Consider the following 22,764-nt stretch of genomic DNA (forward strand, 5'->3'; position numbering starts at 1 on the left):
AGTTTCCATTGCAATGGAAGGAGCGGGTTCAGGAGAATGGGAAGCTGTCTGGAGGAAAGTGCGAGCCTGCAGACTTTTAAAATAGACTTGGCCTTTCTCTGGTTGCTATAAGGAAGCGCCGGGATATCTTAATCTGCCTTTGAGGAGCCCAGGGCAGTAAACGTGCCTTTCTTTATTATTGCATTTTTTCCCCTTTACCCTCCCACCAAGGTCACCAGGAAAGGCAGTCCACACATATCCCGACAGAATGTGGTGGCAAATCTGCGGCTTTGACTGGTTGTGGATTGTGCATTTATTGCTAGGTGAGGATTTGAACCCACGCCCATCCGGTTAAGCCCTAGAATCACAGGCTTGTAGAGTTGCAAGGGGTCGTCTTGGCCAACCTCCTCCTGCAATGGAGGAATTTCAACACGCGGTCGCCCATCCAGTTTGAAACCCTGCTGAACCCTGCTTAGCTTTGCAAAAAAATGTGCTAGCAGTTTTATTGCTGCATCATAATACTTTATCCACACCCCACAGGCTTTCTGCCTGCAGGGAGTTTGTACATAAGGCGGTGGTGGGTAACCTCAGATGTGGGGCCAAATGTGGCCCTCCTGGCTTCTGTCTGGCCCTTAAGACTCTTCCTAGGCCACACCTGCCACCAGTCCAACTTTGCACCCTTTCCTGAGTGGTTTTGGCCTGGCTGGAAAGTGTCCTTGAACAGAGAAAGGTATGCAAGTCTGTATACGGTAGGTAATGCCTGTTGACATTTCCATTTCACCTTAAGGAGCAGACGTGTGGAACAGTTGCATGTCATGTCTGTTTACATTTCAGCACAGCTTGCAGGGAACTTCCGTTGTGTATAGCTTTTGCTTTTCCTGTTCTCTCTGAGACGACATGAGAGAGAGAGAGAGAGAGACGACGTTTCTTTGTCCTGATTTATGATTAATAGATGTAGTATGCTTCCACAAGCCTCATGCCTATTCTATGTGTGCAGTGTGATCTGCTGATAGTGTGCCCGGGTTGCTGATTTACGTCAGAGCAGAGGTGATGGTCTTCCCAGTGGGACGGCTGGAAGGAGGCGGCCCAGCTGGGGCTAGCCAGCTGGCCTCCCAGCCCTCTGCAGGCCACTAGAAAGCAAAATTTACATGTGTTGCCTCAACCATTTGTGCCTCTGGCCCTCGGAAGCCTGACCCTAAAGGGAATGTTGCCCTCCACCCCTGACATCGGGAAGCAGACAAGGATATGCCCACCAAGTTCAACTCGACTCTGTTTTGCTACTTCGTGAATAGATCTTCCTATCAACAGCTAATATGAACAAGGGGAACAGCCTCTTCTCCTTGCCAGTAGTGCAGCAGGAAATCCAGAAGTACAGGGTCCCGCCATGGGAGCCACAGCCACACTTCTTATAAGAGTGTGCAATGTTGTATAATAAACCTCTGCAATCATAATAATAATTAGGAGCGCATTGCAATGATCAATGAAAATCTCCATGTGTTGCCTTTCAGCTAGATCTGGGCACATACATGGGCAGATAATTTGGAGTTTTCCAATACTTTCTTTTAGAGTGGCTTGAGTTCTGAAGTATTAAGGGAAGTAACAGAACTTACACATAGGTCTATTGAAATGGAAGCGCCTTGTGTTTTCAGTGTTCCTAAATGCTTAGCCTTGGTGCATGCAGTGGCAAAAAAGCTCTCCCTTTTGTGCTGACGGGGTGTGTCTCTAGGGCCCTGGAGACAGGGATGCTGTTGCAATAAGTTTTGGACCCCCTGGACTGCTCCACCTCTGCTCCCCTCCCACCGGATGATACTTTTAGGGCAGGGCTAGGGAAGCTGTGGCTCATTGGACTCCAACTCCCAGCAGCCCCAGCCAGCATGGCCAGTGGTTAGGCATGATGGGAGTAATAATAATAATAATAATTTATAATTTATACCCCACCCATCTGGCTGGGCTTCCCCAGCCACTCTGGGCGGCTGCCAACAAAATATTAAAATACCGTAAGGAATCATACATTAAAAGCTTCCCTAAACAGGGCTGCCTTCAGATGTCTTCTAAAAGTCTGGTAGTTGTTGTTCTCTTCTTGCAGTGAGGGAACCGCCAGAAGGCCCTCGGTGCTGGACCTCAGTGTCCGGGTAGAACGATGGGGGTGGAGATGCTCCTTCAGATATACTGGACCGAGGCCGTTTAGGGCTTTAAAGGTCAGCACCAACACTTTGAATTGTGCTCGGAAACGTACTGGGAGCCAATGTAGGTCTTTCAAGACTGGTGTTATGTGGTCTCGGCAGCCGCTCCAACAACCCCGAGAAGGTCACAGCTTCCCCGTCCCACTTTTGAGGGTACTCATGCTACCCTTCCAAGGAACTGGGACTACAGGGTTATAGGAAAAAGTGACGGCACGGAGTCCTCGCCATGTGGCCTCCAATCTTCAGGTGTTGCCAAAATAGTATAAGACGAGGCTGGGGAACTTGTGGTCCTCCTGATGTTTTTGGACTCCCGACAGCCTCAGCCAACAGTCCAGAGTGATGGGAGCTGCAGCGTAACCTCTGGAAGTTCCCCATCTTTGACAGAAAAGGATGTTCTGAAGCAGCTCCCCACCCTTAAAGGAATGTTGCACGGCTGCCTGATATAGACATCTTTCCTACAGGATATTGTGCAGCCCGTATAATCCTGAGCATGAGCCCTCTCACTGAGCTATCCCATGACTTGGGAAGGAGGTGGACTGGCACATGCATACTGCATATTTTTAGCTCGACAACGTAACTGGGTCTTTTCCGATCCTAGAACAAGGACTTCTGCTTCGATTCCCTTCATCTTCCCTCAGCCTGGAGAAAGAGAGAGTTTCCTTGGCTTTCCGAGACACGAGAAAAACACACATGCACACTAAGGTCTAATTCACTCATTTACTGCCAGGCTGCTGTTGTGCCTAGGATTTAATCTAAGAACCAAGCCCTTTAAAAATGCCCTCAAGTCCACATTGCACACTTTCCTCCTCTGCCTTCTACAGGTGAACAAGACCCAGAGGGCTCAGGTGGTTGGGGTTGCTGCTGCCAGGAAGCTGGTCCTGGATTCCTGCTGCCCAGAAAGGGTGCCTTGAGACGCCTGCCCGCTCCGCGTGATCTTGAGGGCCCTTATGGCGCTGCCAGGGCAGGTCTTGCATCTGCAGCTGTTTGTGAAGAAGCAAAAGGGCAGGGACTGCGACACGTAGTTCAAAAGCGCGTTCAGGTTCTCCTCCTCGGACATTCTCTCCCACACTCGGGTGAAGATTCTTCGGCAGAGATCCTGCAGGCATTCTAGGGTGGAGAGTGCCATCTTGAGTTCTTCGAGGGCGTAAGAGGCCTGGGGGACATTCTCGTGAAATTGGGAGGATAATTCTTCCACACTGAAGAGGACGATCAGGTAGATGGTCCTCAGCGGGAGTGTGACCGTATAGTACAAGGCAGCCAGCCAAGCCTTCCATTCCTGAAATGCAGACATCCATTGGAGAATATACATATATTTTAAAAAAACAACTATAGATGACTTATTCCAAGTCACGACCTTTGGTCCACCTAGTGTGGTGGAGTGCTTAGAGCAGCCTCTCTCAACCTTGGGTTGTTGGACTACAACTCCCATCATCCCTAGCTGGCAGGCCCAGTGCTGCATCAGGGATGATGGGAATTGTTGCGCAACATCTGGGGACCCAAGGTGGAGAAAGGCTGGATTAGACTACAGCTGGAAGGAGTACTGTGTCCAATTCCAGGCACCACAATGTAAAGAGGATATTGACAAGCTGGAACATGTGCAGAGGAGGGCAACCAAGATGATCAAAGGTCTGGGTTGGACTAGATGACCCTTGGGATCCCTTCCAGCTCTAAGATTCCACAATTCTAGAGTGTTGAACAAAGACGTGGGAGATGGGGCTTCTATTAGTCCCCACTTAGTCACAGAGCTCACTGGGTGACCTTGGGCCAGTCAACATACCTGACAGGGTTCTTGTGAGGATAAAATGGGAAAAGGAAGACCCATGGGCACCACCTTGAAAAAAGGCGTTACATAAATGATTTTTTTTTTTTAAAAAAAAAAAGGTAATAGCTGTGCACTGGCTGGCACTGGCTCTCCAGAGCTTCAGGCAGGAGTCTTTGCTAGCCTTATCTCAAGATGCCAGGACTCCAACCTGCAACCTTCTGCATGCAAAGAATTTCTCCTGCTACTGAGCTATGGCCTCGCCACACTTAAAGAGAGATTTTGACATGGCGGATGTGACATAATGCAAGGATAAAGTTGCCAACTTTTCCACTAGCCCCTGCTCCTAAAGCTTTTTTTACTGTGGATCAGCTTACAGGGAGGTGGTCACACTTAACTTTCTGCTGTGGACTTTGTGCTGTGAACTTGCTGAGCTCTGTGGATCATGCTGACGGCACACCCAGGAGCTGGCCAGCATGTGCATTTTGGGTGCCAAACGCAAGCCAGACTGGGTCAGATCCACCTGGAAATCCACTGAATCTGAACAGTGCAAGGTGCACACTGGCAGTGGGGAAATCAGGAGTGCACGGTTAGTGTCCTGGTCACCCTTCCCCCAGCACAGCTTGCATTTAGTGTTGTTTAAATTTGGAGCATAAATTCCCTTTCCCATACAGTGGTGCCTCGCAAGACGAAATTAATCCGTTCCACGAGCCTCTTCGTCTAGCGGTTTTTTCGTCTTGCAAAGCAACCCTATTAGCGGCTTAGCGGATAAGCGGTTTAGCGGCTATTAAAGGCTTAGCGGATTAGCGGCTAAAAGGCTATTAGCGGCTTAGCGGCTTAGAAAAAGGGGGGGAAGCGAAAAAAAATTGGAACACTTGCAAGACGTTTTTGTCTTGCAAAGCAAGCCCATAGGGAAAATCGTCTTGCGAAGCAGCTCAAAAACGGAAAACCCTTTCGTCTAGCGGGTTTTCCGTCTTGCAAGGCATTCGTCTTGCGGGGCACCACTGTACATTTATTTTAGTTTGTGGAGTCAATTGTCTTCTGCTCTCCTCTCTCTCTCTTTACATGGCAGTGTACTCATTCTGCAGCGTGTATGCATAAACCAGAGCTTTCCAAACATTACTGTGTCAGTTGCAGTGTGTAGGTGTGTTGTGTGAACGCTCCCCATGCTCTTCCCAGGGCTAGAAAGGGGTTAGTTTAACCTCTGGACATGGGTGGTGCTGTGGTCTAAACCACTGAGCCTCTTGGGCTTGCCGTTCGGAAGGTTGGCAGTTCGAGTCCACCCAACAGGGTGAACTCCCGTTGCTCTGTCCCAGCTCCTGCCAACCCAGCAGTTTGAAATCACACCAGTGCAAGTAGATAAATAGGTACTGCTGCGACGGGAAAGTAAACAGCATTTTCGGGCGCTCTGTTTTCCGTCACAGTGTTCTGTTGCGCCAGAAGCGGTTAAGTCCTGCTGGCCACATGACCTGGAAAGCTGTCGTGGACAAACACCGGCTCCCTCGGCCCGAAAGCAAGATCAACGCCACAACACCATAGTCGCCTTTGACTGGACTTAACAGTAAAGGGGCCCTCTATATTTTACCTTCCTTTAGTTTAACCTCTGGTTTGCTAGTAAACTGAATTACTGTGTCACTAAATGAATGCATCTCTAAAAGGTGTGTCACGAATACAAAAAGTTTGGAAAGTTCGGGTGTAGAATTTGACCCTGATGACACAGTTGCCCCCCATTCTCCCGCCCTCTCTCTCACATACACCATCCTTGGGGCTAATCTAAGAAATATTTCAGCCTTGAAAACTTTTTGTTTTCAAAGGAGATGTGATTGTTTCCTCCCAGCCCAGAGCGACATAGGAGGGGGAAAGAGGAGGCAGGGGAAATGTGCTCTTACCGCATAGCAGTTTTCCGTGACCTTTTGGAGGTTCTGGCACGTGTGGCTGATGCGGCGCTGAGACTGCATCGAAGCATAGTGTTGGAATTTGTTCAGCAAGGAAAGCAAGCAGACCATGTACCCTTCGCACCTGATCTGCGCCTGCACTTCCTCCCCGGAATCCCCCAATCCACATTTAGAACATGTCCGAGTATCATCTGAAATGAAAGAAACATCACTGTGTGATCGTAAAGGGAGACAGAAGGTTGCAGCTGGAGATTGCAGCAGCCCTGTGTTCGAGGTGGCCCCAGTTATTTTTGCAAGGTGTTGGGATCCACGGCCAGGAGACATCTCCATGAGCCAGTTACCATGTACACAGTGTTTCCCTACGCTGGGGATTAACCATGTTGGCATTCTTGGGCACCATTTTATAAGTTAAATTGTAATCACATTTTATGCCCGAATGGTGGAGCCATTGTTTAAAGCTTTTCATGTAGCAACGGTGGGTCCATTGATTTCTGTGGGTCTACTCTGAGTAAAACTTAGCAGAATAATACCCAGTCGTATGTGTTTTTCCCACTGCAGCTGAAAATGTATGTGTGGGGGTGTGTGAAAGAGGATGAAATGCCTTACTTTTCCCAGTCGCCACCCCCCAGAAAATTTCTGGGACCTGCCAGTTAGTCTGGCTGCCATTCCCTCCCCACACCTGCAGAGATGTCCTGGGAATTATGCTATTTCATCACTTATCTTTCAAGATGACTTTGGGAAGGCTGCCCCCCTCCAATATGCCCCTCATTTCACCACATTGCCTACCCCCTTTGCAAAATTTCTGAAATCTCTCTTCCCATTTTGCTACCTACAGATAGGACAGTGAGCTGTGGAGGGATAATTTCGTCTAGGGCCTAATATTTTCACAGATGCTGACCCCCCTCGTGAGTGGTCAGGCTCCATAATAAATTTAGGACATCTAAGTGGTAGAGGCTTCACAGTTAATGGAGCATGTATACACATTTGTGTTTGTTTTTTTTAAAAAACAACAACCCAACACTAGAAGAGCATAAAGTTGTGGAAAGATGCTCATGGGGCTGACTCAGCCTTAGACATTTATGATTTGTCTAAATCAGGAGCATGGAATCTCAGGCTTGGGGAATAAATATGGCCCTCTCATCCTCTCTATGTGGCCCTCCAGGCTCACCTCATGCCACACATCCTCCCCCAAGCCACACCCCTCACTGGCTTTGTTTGCCTGTGCAGAATGCGTCCTTGAGGTCTGGTATTGCTTCTTGCTTGCTGGATAGAGAGGGGTATGTGCAGTGCTTTTTATCAAGAAAAATTTCATGCCAGAACTCGCCATGAAATTGCAAGTTGCCGGGCAACCTGGGGCAGCCCTGAAGAGCTGTTGGTTTGACAACAGAAGCATTCACCGTTAAAAAAAACTACAGAGTCATAGATCTTGAAAAAGTGTAGACTCGCACACACTGGCCAGCTTCTGTTTTGACTTGAAATGTTTGTTTGGGGCTTTTCGGAAATACATAAAGGCAAGAATGGTGCCCACCTGAGAGATGCCGGAACTGTGCTCTGGCTGAAAAAAAGCACTGGGTATGTCTAGGAGCTAGTCTACTGTCCAAAGGGGTACTTTGCCTCTGTACCTGCCCCCCCCCCCGGGCGTGTGACCACCAGAATTTGCCCAGAAAGGAATGTGGCACTTGAGCTGAAAGATTTCTCCCACCCCAGGTCTAAATCTTGGTTGTACTTTGTCTGCACGTATCATTAAGATAAAAAAACCACTCTGTGCTGTACAGGTAGGGGGAAAGCACTCAAGGGAGCCCTTACTCATATCTTCATCGGCAACCAGGAGATAGTGATTTATAAATGCATGGGACCTGCCCAGCATGCTGTCCACGCTGGTCCTGGCCATCTGGCCAACTCTCGTCCCCATCAACAGGCTCATACTCCCAGTCACCATGGATGTTGTGGTCCTCATGCTACCCTGGACAGCATCTCTGGTCATGTCAACCATCCCCGATAGCCTGCGGGTCATGGCGCTCTTTGCATATGTGACTTTAGAAGACATCATCTCCTTCGTACCAGAGACAACCTGCAAGAGTAAGAAGACAGACCCTGGTGGAAATATTGGAAACTAGAATCATAGAATCATAGAGTTGGAAGAGACCACAAGGGCCATCGAGTCCAACCCCCTGCCAAGCAGGAAACACCATCAGAGCACTCCTGACAAATGGTTGTCAAGCCTCTGCTTAAAGACCTCCAAAGAAGGAGAAAAAACTAGCTTTTGTCTTGGGTACTGTGAATTGTAGCTCTGTGAGGGGCAAACTGCAGTGCCCTGGCTTCTTTGCAAGGGAGACATGTGCTCTAAATTTATGGTGCATGGGATGCGACCTGAGTTTACCTCTGTGGTTTTTCATTATTTAATTTAAAAAATTATTTATGATTTTCAATTTTATGATAATTTTATACATTTTATGATCATTTTAACATTTCAAAACTTGGCTTCCTTCCCCCCTCTTTCTGCAATTCCTTAAATTTATTTTTAATATTCTCTGCATATCCAAATTAACTTAATTTGCTCATTTATTCATCTACGTTAGATATATATACGTTTAATAAAACTGCAGGTTATTACAATAATCCTGCCAATGTTCTTATCTGTTTACAGTTTATTTGTAAATATTCAGTAAACCATTTCCATTCTTTTAAACAAAGTTTGTTATCTTGATTTCTTATTTTTCTGCTAGGTTTTGCCATTTCTGCACATTCCATAAGCTTTGAATCCATTCTTCTTTTGCTGGGACTTCTTTCCATTTTTGGGCGAGTAACATTCTTGCCTCTGTAGTAGCATACATGAATAAATTTCTAGACAGTTTGGGTAGTTCTGTCCCTATAATTCCCAAAAGGCAAACTTCTGGGTTTGCTTTTTTCCAAACGTTATTTTAAACACCATTTCCCTTTAAGCTTTAACCTTACTACAAGACCACCACATATGATAAAAAGAACCTTCTTTCTCTTTACATTTCCAACACTTATTTGATTTGGATTTATACATTTTTGCCAATTTACTCGGTGTTAGGTACCATCGATATATCATTTTCATATAATTTTCTGTTACACCAATAACATGCTGTAAATTTTATGCTTGTATTCCACGGTCGTTCCCATGCTTCCATATCTATATTATGACCAATATCTTTTGTCCAATGTATCTGCCCTCTGTGTTTCAAGAGGACCATCTTTTCTCTTGGTTTTGGGCTGCTTTGAACTGTGGGTCATTTGTGGCATTCTTCACCTCTATTTGTGATGTTTTAAAGATGTTGCAAAGTGCCCAGAGACTTATTTGAAATGACCTAAATAAATGTTTACAATCTTCTGGGAGGCAGACAACTGCTCACCTGATCAGCCGTCTGTTGAAAGATGGGCATCTTCTCTTCCACTGTATCTAAGCCTCGACAGGCATACCTGTTTGCTGTTGCAACTAAGAGAGACAGAGAGAGGAAGACACTTTGGTTTTTGTTATGGTTGCTGTCATGAGTCCCTTTCAGTCTCACTAAAACAACTGAGCTTTGAATTACTTTGGATTTGGATTTGATATCCCACTTTATCACTACCATAAGGAGTCTCAAAGTGGCTAACAATCTCCTCTCCCTTTCTCCCCCACAACAAACACTCTGTGAGGTGAGTGGGGCTGAGAGACTTCAGAGAAGTGTGACTGGCCCAAGGTCACCCAGCAGCTGCATGTGGAGGAGCGGGGAATCGAACCCAGTTCGCCAGATTATGAGTCCACCGCTCTTAACCACTACACCACACTGGTTTTCACTTACTTACTTATAACAAAAATATTACAAGAAGCAATCACACAAGGAACTTTGGCAATGGTTACAAAATACTGGTAGGGTGAAAATCTATCAATTGTTCTTTCTCTCAGTCCCTCATTTTTCCAATGTCCATTTTATTTTTCTATGGACTTATCCACACTTACCTTTCGTTCGTGCTTTCCAGGCATGGTCCACACTTTAAAGCTCTGTGTCTGAGCATCCTTTTTCTTCTTTTTTTGCTCCAGAGCTTTCCCCATGAAAACCCGCTCTTTAAAAGCACAGTCTCCGCTGCCCCTCATCCCAAAGGAAACATGAACCTTGGCTCAGTGCCTGGAACCCCTGGAATCTCACATCCCTCCAAGATTGCAACAATAACAACAGCAATAAATCAATTAATCTAACAGCACACAGTTAAATAGCCAAGATACTGAGGGCAGGCCTATGTTTCTGATTCAGGAAAACATCAACAGCATTTCTAACCTGGAAGAAATTACCCAACACAACTTATGTACAGGATTTTGAATTTGATTCCCCTGTAATTTCTTACTGCTGTCTGAACAAACTTTTACTTTTTCCACCACTGGTGTGATTATTTGGCTGGTCAGTTTTGGATTTCTGTCTGTAACAACCAAATTCAGCAGCAGATCCTCCTGTTTTTTCTTGGTGGACTACTGAGCAAAGTAGAACAGGGACTTACTCGAATCAGTGGCGTAGGAAGGGGGGTGCGGGCTGCCCCGGGTGTCATCAATGAGGGGGTGCACCCGCCTCCCGGCACTACCATCATGAACTGGGGGGGGGGGCTGGCACCGGTTTGGGGAGCCATGGGGGGGGGGCGAATCCTGACTCCATCCCACTGGAGATGTGGGGGCAGGGGCGACCTTGAAAGCGGAACCTTCTGCAGGAAAACACAACACGCACAAACAGGCCCCCTGCAGCGGCGAGTGTCTTTCAAAGCACAAGCAAAGCAACCGGTGACTTTAGTTTACCCCGTGTCCCCACACTGAGCAGCCTTGCAAGGCTCAGATCTGGGGAGGAGGTGGGTGCCAGAAGGGCACAACAGCCTCCGCTCAGGGCTGGGGTTGCTCCAGCAGCGGTGGGGGTTGGTTGCACGATGCCTTTGTTCTCTGCTGCTTGCCCTGCCCCCTCCCACCCCAGGCATCTTGGAGCCACGCTTTGCCACTGACTAGAATCCGTTTACAGGGTTCCAGAAAGTTCCTGCACTCTGCTAGACCTCCTTTCCAATGTAGGAAGGATTCCTAAACCCAGAGAAGCTTGAATAGATTGTTGTGTGTGTTGATAGCAGTGGCAATTTGAGGGTGATTGTTACGTACAGTGGTACCTCTGGTTGCAAACTGGATCTGTTCTGGAGGACCATTTGCAACATGAAAAGAGCGCAACCCGCAGCGGTGTGTTTGCACATGCGTGGGTTGCAATTCGCCGCTTCTGCAGATGCACATGACGTCATTTTGCGCTTCTGCGCATGCACGAGCAGCGAAACCCAGAAGTAACCCTTTCCGGTACTTCCGGGTCGCCGCAGGACGTAACCTGAAAGAACATAACATGAAGCGGACGTAACATGAGGTATGACTGTACTAAGCTTGGATTCTGGAACAATAGGCAAGTAGGATCCTAGAATGCAACAACTGATTGGCCTGCAGGAAAAGACCAATCAGGCTCCAGGAGGGAAGCAGAATCAGCCAATCAGATGGGACTAATTGTGTAAATAATGTATATAAAAGCCTGAGGTTTGGGGGGGGGGCAATAAAATCACTGTTTTACAAGCTGCAATAAAAAGCATGAAATCACTACAGGACTCCGAGTATATTTCAGCGATTGTGGGCTAGCTTGTCCATAAATGCTCATTGCCATCTCTTCAGCTAATTCTAGCTTGTTGCATTTAGCCCTCTGCCTCAGTTTTACTCACTCTGAGGTTCAAATGTGGTCAGAAGTGGCTGTGCCTTGTTGATGGCAGCTCCAGTGATGGTCTTCATGCCTTTCTCTGCCCCACCACACACTGTCTGAAGGTAGGAGCTTTTTCTCTTAATGGAGGTGTAGTTTGAAGAAACTAAGTCGCAGACAGAGCACACCAAGGGGAGGCTGCCAACTCTCTTCAAGACATTCTGACATGGAAACCAAAGCCAGATTTTTGTTATTTAAGCCATCAGTTGTACAATAAATAAATAAATAAATAAACCATTCAGAGCACAGTTCAAACAAAACAACACGTCCACACTACGGCAGTACCAATAAACAATAGCATATCACAAAAGAAGCAGAGGCCACGATTTGTAATACAAGTCAATACTATAACCCAAAGTTAGCAACCCTCCGTGTTTGGGTGGACTTTATAATTTTATTTTAAACATTTGTTATATTAATTAGTCACTTGCTTTTCAAAAATGAAACTCAAAGTGACTTCCAAAAAACAATAGAAATTAAAACAAAGACAAAGCAACTTAAAATACACTAGTTTAGATCAAGTTTATGCTCTGAGATCTGCTGAGATTCTCCCAGTGCCCTGCCTTTCATACTGTGGTTCTTTGATTCCTTTGCAAGTGAGGCATGGACGGACCAGTCACTTTTCCTGATGCTCCATCATAGAGCCATTCCATCATGTCTTTACAGTCTTTCCAGAATAATGCCCCCGAAAACCCACATGTAAACTATCACACATTTTGTACATACTTTGCTTGTAGAACACACATTTTTTTTCGGTGCATTCTCCCCTTTAAACATGCATTTTGTATGAGGTTCTTTCAAAAACAAAATAACACCTTTATTTTTGCACCTTTGGGGGATTGAGATGGCATTGCAAAACCTGGAGAGATGGGTAATCTGAGGAGAGAATAAGATAGCAAAAAGGAGTGTAGCCCAGCAAAAAAAAACTGGAAGAAGAAAAGAACAAAGTGGGGAGTATTCATCTAAACACTTGTTCTAATACAACTTTAAGCTGTGCCATCTAATTTCCTGCTTTGGAGAGTTGGGGGAAAGGTTGGGAAAGTTACATCACATAGCTAAAAACTGTTTTTATTAGATACCACCTATGGTATGCAAACGAGCTTGAATACACAACTACCTCATCCTCAAGACTTTCGTCAGAGGTCTCTGAAGACGTAGCAGACGGTTCTGGCTTCACAGAAGACATGATGCGTTCCGTGGTCACTGGAAGTGCAGAGAACAGAAAGCAATTGTGTCGGGGGCAATCATGGCCCAATTAACGGCCACAAATAGCTCCGTTGCCAGGTTGCTGCCAGTGGAAGCAGAAGATGGGAAACCCGGGTTCAAGTCTCCATTCAACCATGAAACTCAGCGGGTGGCCCTGGACCTGTAACTATCATTCAGGCTGACCTACCTCACGGGGTGTTATGACGATGTAATGTTTATGTGTGTGTAGGGGGGGGGGAAGAGCCCAGCAGGCCACTTTCAGAAGGAAGCTGGAATATAAGTGCAGCAAGTAAATCAATTTTTTAAAAAACAGGCTATGCCTTTCCATACTGGGAAACTTTCCCATTGATAATGAGGCTTGAAAGCACTCACACTGTCTCTAAATTTTTAAAACAACAATAATACTTTTATTATTTACACCCTGCCCATTTGACTAGGTTGCCCCAGCCACTCTGGGCAGCTTCCGACATATATAGACACATAATAAAACATTAAATGTTTAAAAACTACAGAGCTGCCTCAGATGTCTTCTAAAGGTTGTATGGTTGCTTATCTCCTTGGCTCGGGGGTCACATAACGCCATACCCTCCAACATTTTTCTGATGGAAATAGAAACCTCTTAAGGAAAAGCGTGACATTCTGGAATCAAATCAGAAACCGGGACAGCTTCTGTAAATCTGGACTGTCCCTGGAAAATAGGGACCTTGGAGGGTCTGCTTTCTGGCACCCACTGATGTTGTCATGTCTGCTATCAGTTCCTTCCCTCCAAATGTTAAAGAGGAGCAGTCTGTGTTGTGATGGAGCAGCTATAAGCCTGCTCAAAGGAAGCTCATTGGGTGACCTTGAGTCTGCACTGTTTCTGGGGTTATTTCACCAGGTTGTCATGATTTAAAAAGAGGGGGAAAGCCCTGCATTTTGTTTTATTTTTACAATCAAGAGGTATATAATTTTTATGCAGTAAGTTGTGAAATAAGAAAAATGTATGTTGTGCTGAGCTCTTCGGAGGAAGGGCAGAATATAAGCTTAACAAAACTGATAACTGACATACCATCCAAGTCGATCCAGTGGCAAACAGATGTGGGCATTAGAATTTCTGGGATACAAACACCCATTGTGAGGTGGGAGTGGGCATGATCCAAAGCTCTATATAACCCTCCCCCCCATCCTCAAAGCAGCCTTTGGGAAAACTAGTGGCTAACCCTGTTCTTCAATCAAGCATTGTTGTCCCTATGGAATGAGCTGCGTCTCCCCCCAGTGTTTACCCAGACTCACCAGAAGGCGACCCTATTACTGTTTTTTTTTCCAGAGCAGCAACTACTTTGGACTTGGAGGAGGAAGACTGGATCATTCCATTGGGCTTATTCTTCACGCTGACGTCTTGCTATGTTAACATTTTGGGCATTTCCCATTAGAGGAGGACTACATTGGCTCTCAGGAAGAGGCTTCCGCTGCCATGGTTTCAAAACTTTATCCCCAGGGTGAATGAGGATGGGTTCAGGAAAGATGGCGGCGTTTTGCCACTGTCTAAGACGGGTCATGGGGGGAAAACCACCAGGGTGGCAAGTGATGGGAGTTCCCATTGTTTCTTCAGCCCAGCAAGCACTGAAGGAGAGAGGAGTGCCAACCAGTCAGGCTGTACATGCAAATTAGTTTCATTATGATTGCTTGTCCAATTGGATCCAGCAGCTATGAAGGCTGCAACCCTATGCACAGCTTGCCTGGGACTTCAGCCCCATGGAATCCATTGGGGCTTATTGCAAAGAACATTTGAACCCTACTGGATCAGACCAAGGACCTGCCTAGTCTGCTATCTTGTTTCTCATATGAGGAGCATGACATGAGTGCAATAGCTCTTTCTTGGGGCACTTCCTCATGCCTGTTTAGTGTGGACTTGGCGCTGCTCCTGCACATAAGTCACTTTAACTGCATAAACCCTAATATTTCGCTAGGCATTTGAATCCCTCCTGCAAAACTCTCAAGGCAATCTTTGGCCAATTTTGAGAATTTTCAGATTTCTTGTATTCATTGTGTATTATGTTGTGAGCTTCCTCGGATGGACCATGCCGCCAAATAATGTCACAAATAAATATGTGCATTGTGGAAGTAGTTTTCAGTCCGTACGGTTGACCCTTTGCTCACCAGCATACTTAAATTTTATTACAGCATGTTGTAGCTTATAAAATGCCACCAGAGGGCCATAGAACCACATTTGCTTTAAAAATTCTCCTCATGCCAGGAGAGCCTAAGTAGGTGAATCTTTCCATCCATCAGACTTGGCTACTTTTTCTCTTCTCTTTGTGGAGATCCAACAGCTGTTAAGCCTGTCATTCCTTCCAGAAAACTCCTAAGAAGTGTAAATGATCACTTGAGGTGCATCAGATACGGAGATGATTGCATTCACTTTCCTGATTATAATGCTAGAACTTCTGTCCTGGCATCTGATGTTCTGTTTACACTGCAATCAGTACCTGTCGTGCTAGGGATCTGAAACTTTTGATTGATATACCACCATATCATGCATCCACTGAATCTTCTTTTAAGTCTTTTGTTCAGTTTAGAATGCAACACATGCATTTATTTTTATTTATTTTTGGCTTGAAACCACATGGGTGTCTGATGTCAGCAACACCTCAGTTTCAAAGGGTTCCCCATCCTAAAGGCAAACCTATTCTATTACCTTGTGGAACTCATAACCACAAGTTATAGTGGTGATGTCCAAAAGCTTTCATGACAGGGAGGCGGGGATTAGGCAAAATAATGGAGGACGTCTGTATTCAGAAATCCTGCCCTTCTACCAAACACAGAGACAGCAGGATAAGACTGTTTTCTTTAAACCATAACTTGCTTCTGATTTTTCATAAGGCATTTGTTGTCTGCCGATGGAAGCAAAATACTGGGACAAACTGACTTTTGTCTGATCCAGCATACTATATTCTCCACATGGCCTAGCAAGTGACTTTAGGATTGCAGCAATAGTTATCTGGCAATAGTGTGGTTAAAGATACACCATAGTGACCCTGTTTGCATCTGCTAAATCACCAGGAAAGAGGACAAAACTCTGAACTTCACATAATCACATTGTTGGACGGAGCCTTGTAGGCTATTTCCATCTAATTCTCAGCTCTGAGTAGAAACTCTAGAGCTACAAGCATCCTCAATAGATGAATTTGCAGCCCACCACCACTCTAAGTCATTAACTTCAATACTGAACTGTTCTTACTGGCTAGAGGTTCCTCCTAATGTCCAACCAAAATCTACCCTCTTTGTAATTGAAGCCCATTGGAACTACTTAAAAAAAATTTTTTTTACACTGCCTCTTAGCTTTAGAAAAGCTTCTTTGTCACCTTGCAAATTCAAAGACATAATAATGAAAAGCACGCAGTAAAAAATAAAACAGTGCAAATGCAGGAGAGCAGTTAAAATAAATAAACAGTAAAATCAGTAGACAGCTTTCATCAAAATGAGAAAAGGCTTGGGAAATAAAACAAAAAAAAGTTTTCAAAGCTGCACCAAAAAGCCACTCAGGCTGTGTACACCCACGAAGTATTTAAAGCACCCCTTTCAAGAATCATGGGAACTGTAGTTTCTTAAAGGTGCTGGGAATTGTAGCTCTGTGGGTGAATTCTTTGGAGGCAACTATGATTTGAACATACATTATGTACATTATCTCTGTTGTGTGATGATAAAGTATTCTGCAAACAGGATACCACAACTTAAAAGTCTTTTCCTACAGGTATGTTTGACAGTGGGGCCTCCAACGCTAATCTTAATAAGTGATCTTTATGTTGCTTACCTGATGGGGAGCTAATGGAGTGAGTAAAATTCTCAGGATAAATCATCATAGCAAGAGCCCGGCGCAGTTTATGTAGCTTCTTTCCTAGATTAAAAGATTGCAGCAGGGGCAAATTGGTTATCTATATTCTGAAAAGTTTGCGCTGACAAATTTGCAGAACATTTGAACATATCCACAGATGTCCCACACAAAATAAAAACCAAACAAAACTGAAGATGAGGATTTTTTCCTTCGCATCAAATTCTTACGAAGGAGAAAGCTTGTTTCTTGTTTCTGTTTATGAGGATAGGGCGAAAAGAGTCGGGTGCAGAATTACCACAGAATTACCAACGTTTGGTTTCAAAAATTCTGGTCCATGAGGCAGGGGCACAAACAGAACAGGATCCAGCAAACAGGATCAACACAATATGGTGGGTCAACTGCTAGACTTTGGCCAAACCAGGGGTTTATTTTACCTGCTTTGCAGACCATAATACTGCTTAACTTAACAGGAGGACATGTTTTTACTTGTTACAAAGAGATGGAGTTGGCAACCTCCGGTGTACATTTTGCAAATATTAATCGAAAAAGAAGTGCTATCTTAATGATTCCACACACACCCCACCCAGGGGACTGATCAATATGGCAAGAATAGTAAGGCTTACAAGATATGTAAGGTGAGCACACAGCAACAGAAATACAAATTCCGTCTCACTTTTTTTCCAGAACTTCTGCAGCTTCTCGGAGATGTCACACTCCTTTCCCTTCCCTCGAAACGGCATTTCCCTTATACAGATAGAGGGTAAGGGCTGTCATTCACAGAGTTCTAAAAACTTCCATTCCTCTGTCACCCCCACAGAGGAACGCATCAACAATCGCCCGGATTGCTGCCTTAGAATACGGAATCCCTTCGTGGGAGGACATTCTGTTCACCACATTCAGAACTCTCCACCGGGTGGTCTCCCTCTTTTATGTCACTGATGGATCTTGAAGTGTCCCCTGAAATGCTTTCGAGCAATTAAAATTTCACAGAAGACTGGGAAACTCATGGTGGTATCAGTGATGAGGGCATAAACCTATTAGGACAAGTGCCTTAAATTTCCAGGCTAGCAGACCATGTAATTCATGATGTAGGTTGCACAGTCCAGATTATGGGCCACCCCGGCTGAAGGGCTCCATTGCCATAAATATCTGTAATTCGCGTGCATTTGTGTTTGATTAATTGCCATAGCGTAGTAACAATGCTCTGTAGTGGTTCAGAGGAGAAGTAGAAGAAGAGTTTGGATTTGATATCCCGCTTTATCACTACCCTAAGGAGTCTCAAAATGGCAAACAATTTCCTTTGCCTTCCTCCCCCACAACAAACACTCTGTGAGGTGAGTGCGGCTGAGAGACTTCAGAGAAGTGTGACTAGCCCAAGGTCACCCAGCAGCTGCATGTGGAGGAGCGGAGACGCAAACCCAGTTCACCAGATTACGAGCCCACAGCTCTTAACCACTACACCACACTTTTGCTTCTCTCTCCGAGCGTATGTATGTCATAAGCAGTACTAGACCTCAAGCTTGTCTTGCAGCAATGCGCTTTCATACCCACCAAGTGTCCCGATTTCCCAGGGACAGTCCCAAAATTACAAAAGCCACTCCAGCTTCTGATTTCATCCTGGAATGTGGCTTTCCCCCCCACCAGCACTGCTGTTGCCAATGAGCCAGCACTTGTCCTGCACGGTGGTGGCAGCAGCTGTGACAGAACCCACCCCCCAAGTGTCTCTATTTTCCAGGGATGTCCCTGATTTAGAGAAGCTGTCCCAGTTTCTGATTTGCCCCGCTTTTCCTTAGGATGTCCCAATTTTCACTGGAGAAATGTTGGAGGGTATGGATTTATGTGACACCTGAGCCAAGAAGATATGTAACAACACAACCTTCAGAAGACATCTGAAGGCAGCCCTGCATGGCGAAGTTTTTAAATGTGTAATATTTATTTCTGTTTTTATATATGTTGGAAGCCACCCAGAGTGGTTAGGGCAACCCAGTAAGATGGGTGGACTATTATTATTATTATTATTATTATTATTATTATTATTATTATTGAATAGGATGTCCCTATCTGGAAAAATGTTGGAGGGTATGGGATACTGACTTGGGGACAATCCTCACCAAATGCATAAGACACTGTTAGCACACATCATCCAGGTAATGAATGCATAATGGGACAGATGAGGCTGTATGCCAGAGGTGGGGAACCTGTGGCGCTCTGGATGTTGCTGGACTTCAACTCCCATCATCTCTGACCATTGGTCATGCTGGCTGGGGCTGATGGAAGTTGAAGTCCACCAACGATCTCTGGCAGCCCACCAGACCCCCAGCCGCTACTGCTGTATATCCTGAGAGCAGACTCCATCACCAAATTTGTGGACCTAAAGCCATGCCACCTATGAGTGATCTATGAGTGATTATTGTCTGCAAAGTGGGTGGCACACTTGTCACAGCAGTCGGCATTTATTTGTGACTCAAAGGAGAGTCAAATGAGTGTAGAGATCTATAGCACATAATGTTGGGAAACTGTCTATTTAGAGCTCTAGCCAAGATCTGACCCAAAATGGAGGAAATTAAACTTGACAGATGGACTATTTCACACAGCTCAGCACTTTACAGTATATGCAAACTATTTTTGAACACAGCTGCTCAGAAAGAGATTGTAACATTTTCTTAGACGTCATAGGCACCTGGAAAAACAACAACTGGTAATCGGCTGAAATTGAGGCTTGCTAATATTATCTGGGCTCATTCAGTTTTGGATCAAACTGCCAACTCTCTCTCTCTCTCTCTCATGACTTTTAGCATCTGAAAGACCAGCTATATTTCTACATAGATATAGATATATAGATATCTCAGTCCCACACACAAAGTGAAAAAGCACTTAATTTTAAATATTACAGTCACATCTTTACCTTATTTAGAAAATGTATTCATTTCCCTATTGAGCTATGCAATTTGTAAGTTCAAGTTTGTGGCATCCTTTGTTCCATGGTACAGCATCATTTTCGAAGTCAATCTTAACAAGCAAGCTACTACAAAATAAGGAAGCTGATTTAAATTCAGCTACAAGGCAAGCTGAAGCTCTGGTGATGTATGGAAGTGAGAGCTGGACCATAAAGAAGGCTGATCGCTGAAGAATTGATGCTTTTGAATTCTGGTGCTGGAGGAGACTCTTGAGAGTCCCATGGACTGCAAGAAGATCAAACCTATCCATTCTCAAGGAAATCAGCCCTGAGTGCTCACTGGAAGGACAGATCCTGAAGCTGAGGCTCTAATACTTTGGCCACCTCATGAGAAGAGAAGACTTCCTGGAAAAGACCCTGATGTTGGGAAAGATGGAGGGCACAAGGAGAAGGGGAGGACAGAGGACAAGATGGTTGGACAGTGTTCTCAAAGCTACCAGCATGAGTTTGACCAAACTGTGGGAGGCAGTGGAAGACAGGAGTGCCTGGCGTGCTCTGGTCCAGGGGGTCACGAAGGGTTGGACACGACTAAATGGCTAAACAACAACAACAACAAGCCAATTGCAAATGACCAATAATTACCTTGTGGGCTGCAGGTATGAGGGTTTTCAGCAAGTTTCGATAGATGCTACAAAGATGGCCAAGGAGCTAAAAAACACTACCAAACTTTGAGAAAGAGCAAGTTAGAAGGAGGAAAAAGAAATGGCTGTTTGAGTATAAGGCACCACAAGATTCCAAAAGATTTAAAGCCCTAAATGGCCTCGGCCCAATACATCTGAAGGAGCGTCTGCACCCCCATCATTCTGCTCGGACACTGAGGTCTAGCGCCAAGGGCCTTATGGCAGTTCCCTCATTGCGAGAAGCAAAGCTACGGAAGTGGCGCCTGCCCTGTGGATCGTCCTCCCATCAGATGTCAAAGAGAAAAACAACTACCTGCCATTTAGAAGACATCTGAAGGCAGCCCTGTTTAGGGAAGTTTTTAATGTGTGACAGCCAGATGGGTGGGGTACAAATAAATAATAATAATAATAATAATAATAATAATAATAATTCCAAAGCAAAAATTCAAAGGAGGTTTCCACTATACTGTCTTAGACATGGCCATACAATCTGCTGAAGAGAGATTCCAAGAGCTACAACAATATAATTCCCTGTTTGACTTTCTGAATGATACATACAGTATATAATTAAGACTACTGAAGGTCTGCAAGAATTTGAAAAAAACCAAAAACAATTGATGCACAATAGAAACAAAATATATTGATGCTGAAGATCTGGACCATAGCTCAAAGACTTCCATTGTCCATGCCGCCACAAGTAATTCTCTTCATGCTACAACAAAAACTCCTGGTGTCAGTGTCAAGTGGTGAATGCAGGTTCTCAAAACTCATTTTTTTTAGAACTTTCATACACTTTGTTGCAAAATAGACTAGTTGGCTTGGCAACTATATCAATGGAACATGCCCAGACATCAGCACTTGACCTGAAGGAATCAGTGACAAAATTCGCAAAGGAAAAGGCATGCAAGTGAGATTTTGATGTGCCCGAGATTGAAAGTTTTGGTTTGGTGTTTGTTTGTTTTTTGTATTTGAGAAGGATAAACAGATATGGTTCTATACTTATTCTTGCAATATAAAATAAATTTAGCAGTTTCTAGTTTTGTGCTTTTCTTTTTTTATACAAGACATCTGTTTTTTAAAATTGAAATTAGCAGAGAGAGAGAGAGAGAGAGAGAGAGAGAGAGAGAGAGAGAGAGAAATGAGATGAGGGAAGCAAGCAAGCAGTTAACCTTGCCTAGGGCACAAAATATTTTGGCACTGGCACTGTTCCTAACAACTCTTAGCACCCTTAACAACCTACAGTTCCCGGGAATTATAGTTCTCTAAGGAAAGCCAGGACCATTTGAAGTGCTGTGATACAGCTCTAAAGACATAGCTACATTCTCTAGCCCTTAAAATTCTCAACTGATGTCTGTATCAGAAGGATTTTACAGTGTTCTTGCACTTCATGGTTCATTCCGTAGCCCACATTAAGCTATGAGTCATCTACTTAGTTTTCTGATTGGGGGAGAAAAGCAGGAGGAATAAATACATAACCTTGCAGCAGCAGCAGCTTCAAGACGGAAATGCTCAGAATTTTGTTCTCCAGGGGAGCAAAAAGAATAAAAGCAATCAGGTGTAATGGCAAATGGGAAGCAGAAAAATATTTCTTCCTTTTTATTCCTAACGCTTATGCAATTGTGGGTGGCAGAATAACTTTGAATTGCAAGCAATTCTTCTAAATAGACTTGGTAGAATTCAGTTCCCCCTTTAGGATTACTATGGTGTAATTTGGAGGGTGAAATTGGAAACTGTTCCTAGCCACCCATCAGCTTCTATCCTTCCGGCTATCCATTTTATTAATACAGTTTCCCCCAGCTCACCCTGCATGCAAGGATTTATTTGCTCATGTTGGGAATTATATATCACATCCTGTATTATGACTCCAACAAGCCTGCAGCTTTTGGGTTCATGTATGTGCCTCAGCGATACTGACCTTTGCAAAAAGTGTAGTGATAAAAGTCTGCTTTCATAGCTGCAGCATAAATTCTAAATTCTGCAACAGTATGCTGGGGTACACTCACAATTAGGGGCATTTCACATATTTTCTTGTTGCAAATGGGGTTTGGCCAATGCATATCCATTGCAGAGGGAGCTGCAGCTGATCCTGGCTTCCCAGCAAGCGTCTCTGCATCATGCACAAATTTGCAAATGTTTGCTCCAGGTGGAGTACAGGGTCAGGTTCAAGGTGCTGGTCTTGACCTTTAAAGCCTTGTATGGCTTAGGGCCCTCATATCTACAGGACCGCCTCTCCTGGTCTGCCCCGCAGAGGACCTTAAGGTCCATGAATAACCATAGTTTAGAGGTCCCAGACCCTAAGGAAGTTAGACTATCCTCCACCAGGGCCAGGGCCTTTTCAGTAATGGCTCCAACCTGGTGGAATGCTCTTTCCCATGAGACTAGGGCCCTTCAGGATTTAACCTCCTTCCGTCGGGCCTGTAAGACAGAGCTATTCTGCCTGGCCTTTAATTTGAATTCAGCCTGATCTTTTATTTCCCTTCTCTTCCCTCCCCCTCCCCTTTTATGAAGATCACCCGCTCTGAGACCCCACAGCTAATTCTCCCCTGACCTCCTCGCTGGCCCAAGTAGGACCAATTCAGCCAGCTGGCCCTGG

The 22,764-nt window shown here is 44.9% G+C and overlaps 1 protein-coding gene across 4 annotated transcripts; it reads right to left on the reverse strand.

Moving 5' to 3' along the window:
- Nucleotides 1–2,865: 2,865 nt before the first annotated feature.
- Nucleotides 2,866–17,495, reverse strand: LOC309541950 (perilipin-3-like). Of its 4 annotated transcripts, none has more exons than XM_082240225.1 (8): nucleotides 17,269–17,495; nucleotides 16,575–16,658; nucleotides 12,693–12,778; nucleotides 11,541–11,736; nucleotides 9,194–9,276; nucleotides 7,623–7,887; nucleotides 5,811–6,007; nucleotides 2,866–3,438 (listed from the first exon to the last, which is right to left on the reverse strand). In XM_082240225.1, the coding sequence occupies exons 1-8, from the start codon at nucleotides 17,333–17,335 to the stop codon at nucleotides 3,004–3,006; spliced, it is 1,413 nt and encodes a 470-aa protein (XP_082096351.1). In that variant the 5' UTR covers nucleotides 17,336–17,495; the 3' UTR covers nucleotides 2,866–3,003. The 4 variants fall into 4 exon arrangements, with proteins under 4 accessions (XP_082096351.1, XP_082096354.1, XP_082096352.1 ...); XM_082240228.1 differs by having other exon boundaries at nucleotides 17,219–17,373; XM_082240226.1 differs by lacking the exons at nucleotides 16,575–16,658; nucleotides 17,269–17,495 and adding an exon at nucleotides 14,054–14,369.
- Nucleotides 17,496–22,764: the final 5,269 nt, after the last annotated feature.

Source organism: Podarcis vaucheri (assembly GCF_965113315.1).
Source record: "Podarcis vaucheri genome assembly, chromosome: 10".
Lineage (NCBI taxonomy): Eukaryota > Metazoa > Chordata > Lepidosauria > Squamata > Lacertidae > Podarcis > Podarcis vaucheri.